The sequence below is a fragment of the Schistocerca cancellata genome, chromosome 2 (genome assembly GCF_023864275.1).
Source record: "Schistocerca cancellata isolate TAMUIC-IGC-003103 chromosome 2, iqSchCanc2.1, whole genome shotgun sequence".
Lineage (NCBI taxonomy): Eukaryota > Metazoa > Arthropoda > Insecta > Orthoptera > Acrididae > Schistocerca > Schistocerca cancellata.
In genome coordinates this window covers 285,843,591-285,849,590 of record NC_064627.1, presented here as the reverse complement: position 1 = coordinate 285,849,590, position 6,000 = coordinate 285,843,591, and the positions used below count along the sequence as shown (strand labels likewise).

The window sequence follows — 6,000 nt, the reverse complement described above, 5'->3', positions numbered from 1 at the left end:
ACAGAGCATAGAGAAATACCTGTCTTTGGATTAGCCACTTCATTGTCGACAAATTTGCCTCAGCTTATTTTCATCTTGTTACCTCTACGACAGCCAAGGATAACCCCAATTTTTGTTTCTGCGTAAAATCAAAGGGAATCTCTTAAAAAATAAAATCACTTCAGATTAAAAATAGGCAACAGCAGGGCTGCGGTTTAATCGCTGAGTACAGTAGGTCGGGAAGTGTATAGGCTACCATGAGATTTGTCGATCGGGCGATAAATTGGTGCGTGCGGGTTGCCAGTGTAACGGCCGTCGATTTTAGCCGACATATTGCGGTATCGAATGAGGTGATTGTCGCTAGATGGGAGCATATTCGCTGATGGTGGCGTCACTACCAGTCTATGTACGAACGCAGCAGGCATCGCATCCAGGGCCCAGTGGCCGCCACAGCTCGGAAGGGGAGTGCTTCGACAAGGAAGGGAGGACGCAGTCGCAGTTGCAGTACCTACGGTTCTGCCATTGCCTTCCCATTGTTCTGTCGAGCTGTTTGTAGAGACGGAGTAGGATAGCGATCTCGAGCATCCTCCCAACGGACCACCTTTTCCCCAGCAGCCGGAAGTGATGGTAGTGAACCACAGGTCGCTTGCTGGCCCGCCGCAGCTTGTTCCTCCTAACGAACCACGTGTTTCCCAGAAGCCGGGATTTATGGTCGCGCACGACAAGTCGCTGGCTGGGCCCCTGCAACTCGTGTCAGAATAGTGGCCCACGCCAGAGGCGGCAGCCATCATAGACACTTCGGACGAGATGCTGCGGGCTCCCAGACAGCTGTTGCGGCTGGCGCCCAGCTTGATTCTCTACCAGCAAAAGGAGGGGATGGTAGCAACTGGACCAAGGCAAGTGGCAGACTCCTCAAGATGCGGAGCTGTGCTTCCAGAAGCAGCCGCCCGCAGCGGCGCGGAACACTCCGCCATGGCCTGTACGGTTGCTGTCTGAACCCTTCATGCCTACCACAGTGGTAGAAATTTCGGAGGAAGACCTTTGTACGTGGGAGTTAAAAATGTAATCGAAACGATTGTTCTTGCCACTCTCCCTCTAGAGTTTTTTCTATGCTGAGCCCAAGTAATAAAGTACGCAGATTTGAGCTATTTTGTGGTCTATTTCATAATGGGACCTCTGTAACAGTCGGAACAGTGACTTAACGAGTTAGCTTCTCCAAGTGCAACTTCAGAATCCATCACAATTTGTGGATAGGTCCGCACCGACTACTCAAGACAGAAAAAGTGACCTATATTACCCGTGACTGAAACTGTCAGTGGCTCAGAAAGGAGTTAAGTACACGCCAAAAATTTTTGTTTTCCCAAAAACATAACAGCTAACAGGAGGAGCAAAAGTTTTAAATCCAGCTTTGTTTCTTCTGAACAACTCCTATTGTATTGTGTATGGAATTGGGGACCTAGAAACGACAGAGAGGCTTCGTCCCACCATAGCCCTCAGTGGTTCGCAACAGGCCACAGCAGTCTACCCACCTCACTGCTGCCCCACACCGAACCCAGGATTACTGCCGGCCGGTGTGGCCGTGCGGTTAAAGGCGCTTCAGTCTGGAACCGCGTGACCGCTACGGTCGCAGGTTCGAATCCTGCCTCGGGCATGGATGTGTGTGATGTCCTTAGGTTAGTTAGGTTTAATTAGTTCTAAGTTCTAGACGACTGATGACCTCAGAAGTTAAGTCGCATAGTGCTCAGAGCCATTTGAACCAGGATTACTCTGCGTTTCGGGTTTCGGCCTTCGGCCCCCAGAGGAGCCACTCCGACCCCCCCCCCCCCCCCAACGCCCTGGAAACGTCGCATACCCTACGAGTGCAATCCCAATGTTTGCATGGCAATTATGGTGTATGTGTACGTGGAGACAGTGTTTGCGCAGCAATCGCTCATATAGTGTAACTGAGGCAGAATAAGGGGAACCAGCCCGCATTCGCCTAGGCAGATGGAAAACCGCCTTAAAAGCCATCCACAGGCTGGCAGGCACACCGGACCTCGACACTAACCCTCCGGGCGGATTCGTGCCGGGGACCGGCACGCCTTCCTGCTCAGGAAGCAGCACGTTAGACCGCACAGCTTGCCGCGTGGGCCTCCTATTGTAGAGTTCAACTTCAATTTAAAAACTGGTAGTTCATTAAACAGAGAACCAGTGTTTATTGTAGTTGCCTTAGGACTGAAAAAAGTGTGTAATATTAAAACTAGTCATGTTTACATGCCCTGTTAACTGAAATTCCTCGTCATTTCGATTTGAAGCTCGTTCAGATGATCTACAAAACATCTTATTAAAAAGTGGAACGGTTGTTAGATCTTGTACTCGTAAGAATTTGCAGATACAACGACTTTTCTTTGTAAGTTGTATACATGACTTCAATTGAAACTGTTAATGAAGGAAATGATTGTGTAATGAAGCATCAGCTTTTCCATGTGTATTTCCTTGTCTCAAGCTGAACTATATTTTCTGATTTCCCAACATTTTGTCATCATCAAGTTACCTTCCATTAGGAATGTGGGTGCACTCAGTGGCTGTGATATGATTTACAAATGACAGCGTTCAGAAATCAGTCGTTCTTTTGTTGCAGATTGTATTTGGCAATTCTAAATTTCGGCTAGTGCCTAGCCATTAACAACGCACTTTGTCATGTTATCAACACATGTCAGTTCCCTGCTGTTCGGACGCCTGAACGGGGAACTTACATGCATTGACACTATGATGTAGTGCACTGATATCTAGATTTGTCAAATAAAATATGCAAAAAAGGTCGACTGATTGGTGTACTCCATCATTTGTAAATTTTGTCACCTGCAGGTTGAACAAGTACCAGTTATCCCTTGTGAAATGTTGAAATCTGGTTTCGCAGGATAGAGTGGATCACGCTATGGTTGTGGAGGGGGCCGTAATCAGTTACTGTTAGTTGTACAAAACACAAAAACTTTACTTTCCTAAGAACCACTTAATTATACATTGCCTTAAAAGGATAAAATTAAAATAATGCGGCTGAAGGCCTAGTTAAGAAAACTTGCAATACCTCCTGGGCTGAAGGCTCAAAATCACACCAAAAACAAGAACGGCTGAAGGCCTGAACACAAGTTATAAAAATTACTTTAAAGAATACACACAGCTGAAGGCCTTATTTAAAAAAAACTATTTCACATAAATACTCGGCTGAAGGCCACACACAAGCTATTGAACAACTCACGGCTTAAGGCCTGGATGATAAGAATTTCAGATAGACCAATTTAAAAAAAAAAATTAGTTTTAAACAAATCAGAGTTCTCAAAATTTTAATGTAAGACTGCTGAAGGCCTTATCTTAAAAATATTTCATGTAAAAGCTCGGCTGAAGGCCACACAGGACATTGAACAACTCAGGGCTTAAGGCCTGGATAACAAGAATTTCAGATAGAACAAACTTTCAAAATTTAGTTTTTAAACAAATCAATCTTCAAATTTTAATTTAAGTTAACTGAAGGCCTTATTTTAAAATTAAAACAAACTAAATTAATAGACGGCTGAAGGCCTCGCACAGTACATCAGACTAAAATGAAAATCACAATCTAAAACCAACAGAACAGTAGTGCTCAGAAGTGTTCCAAGGGTCGGCCTGAGGAGGTAGCTCTAACGTAAGGTGTGGTGAGACAGGCAGCCAAGAGTAAGGTTAAAAAATTGGATGGAAACCTGACCCTGGGATAGCTGAAGGACTGACCAACAACCTAATCAATTCCCTTCGGCCCAACCAACAGCACGACAACAGAAAATATCAGCCGGGGACCAAGATATGAGCCACGCAATGTCTTCAAAATTCACATCTAAAAACAGCCAAGGCACAATAACCCCTTTTTAAGAAAAAAATATGAACAAACAACTAAAACGCTGTCGAATTACACACCGTTCCAGACAGCACCAACATGGCGAGGAAAACACACTGCCGGAAAAATAACGCTAACGACCAGGGCAGGTAACTGGGGCGTTAACGGCCACACGACAGAAAATACCGCTGGTACACTTCACTGACAACTAACAACCAATTTAATAGTTACGGACCATACAGGAATACAGCTACAAAATTTCGCCAACTCCAACACACCATACGTTGCTGCTAGCTGGAACAGCCCAGGAAGCAACAACTGGCAATGAACGAAGAGATGTCACAGCAGTTGAGATTTCATGACAGTTTAAGTGATCACTCAGCTTCAGTGTCCAGTACTGCTGCGACTTTGTAGCTCTCCCAGCTAGCGCCTCACAATCCGACCACGCATGCACACCGCCAGCAGTCCCAGCCTGACGCGCTGTGGAGACTTCCTCGCTGCTCTGTCCCAACCGACCAACTCTTCCCAGCACACAGACGGCTTTAAAATAACCGCTCAGGCAAAATCACACGAGCTACGCACGGTTGCGCGAACACTTCCACAAACAACTCGAACAATACTAAAACAGTCACTGTGGGACAACAAGGGCGAATCACAAGTCGACACACACAGAGAACCCAGAAGCGGTCGGCGACCAAATACACGTCGTCCGATGAGACGACCGACCGAACGACCAACCAAGGTCGTCCCCACTCAAGTCACGTGTGTCGGCAACGGTCGGGCGAGTGTTGGCTGTCCCGACCTCACTGCTGATCCGTACCGACTGAACTCCCAGTCGCTCCAAGGATAGTACGACAGTGCTCTTATCGATAAGCGCTGCTGCTGCCATTGACGGACAGGGAAGCCAGCAACTTAGTGACGCCAGTAAATCGAATAAGAAATGGGACTGCAGTACCGCAAAGACAAGATGTCAAGTAATAAATGGCATGAACACGAGCCGAGCACAGCTAAAATGTATCTTGGCTGTGGGTGGAAAGCAACGATTTGGTCGTGGGTTGGCCAGAAAAATACATGTAGACAATTAATACAATAGCGGTAATAAATTTATCTGTAGTGTAGCCCGTTGTCTACGCTCGCCGATGGTAATATTTGCTGCTTGTGTAATCCATATCATTCACACATCAGTACTGCTGCGATTGGCTCAATTATTCATGATTTCGGTACGAAGCCGTCGAAGCAAGGCAAATTCGAAGCATGACTATGTTGCGTAAGTCATAATGTGTTTTGGTGTTAGCCATTCTATCGTAAATAAACTACGAAAAATTGATGGGGTGAGGGAGACTGGCAACACTATGTAATTTGCTTGGTTTCAACTGATTGATGATACCCATACGTTTATATATTGAGTTAATCCTGTCATCTCTATCTATCTACAGCATCTAAAAACTTCTATGATGTATTGCATAGTCTACTCCTCCTGTTCGTATTATAGTTCCTTGTAGTATACCTTTCTTTTACAAAATACTTAATATTTTGATGGATACATCTTTTCATTTTTGTTGGTAGACACGAACAATTTTCATAGTTCAGTAACACTCTGGAAATTTCTACGTTTCAGAGTGCTAATGCACGGAGGACACAGTAAAAATGCAAAGTCCAAAATTATTCAAGTTTTAAATGTTAATTGGATGAATAACGTTCCTCTTAGCCCCTCTAATTATGTTAATACAAATAAAATCTACAAAAGAGCAACGTATAGGTTTCTTTGCGTAAAAATAGATTAAATTTAGAATTATAATAGTTTTGTGTGTTGCCTATATGGAGTATTTTTTGACCCATTAGTCCTAAGTAAGATTTTTCTGGAAATATATAATGGCGAAGAATAGTGTATGAAGCACACGGCCAAATGGCTCTGAGCATTATGAGCCATTGGTTCAAATGGCTCTGAGCATTATGGGACTTAACATCTATGGTCATCAGTCCCCTAAAACTTAGAACTACTTAAACCGAACTAACCTAAGGACATCACACAACATCCAGTCATCACGAGGCAGAGAAAATCGCTGACCCCGCCGGGAATCGAACCCGGGAACGCGCGCGCGGGAAGCGAGAACGCTACCGCACAACCACGAGCTGCGGACAGCACATGACCAGTTCAGAATAACATAGTACTT

The 6,000-nt window shown here is 45.0% G+C and overlaps 1 protein-coding gene across 1 annotated transcript in view; it reads left to right on the top strand.

Annotated features, from left to right (window-relative positions):
• Positions 1–786: 786 nt before the first annotated feature.
• LOC126153295 (dehydrogenase/reductase SDR family member 11-like) overlaps positions 787–6,000 on the top strand; it is a 55,403-nt gene continuing 50,189 nt past the window's right edge. The window contains exon 1 of the mRNA XM_049916062.1: positions 787–958. Within this exon, the coding sequence (XP_049772019.1) occupies positions 787–958 (172 nt within the window). The remainder of the gene's footprint in view (positions 959–6,000) is intronic.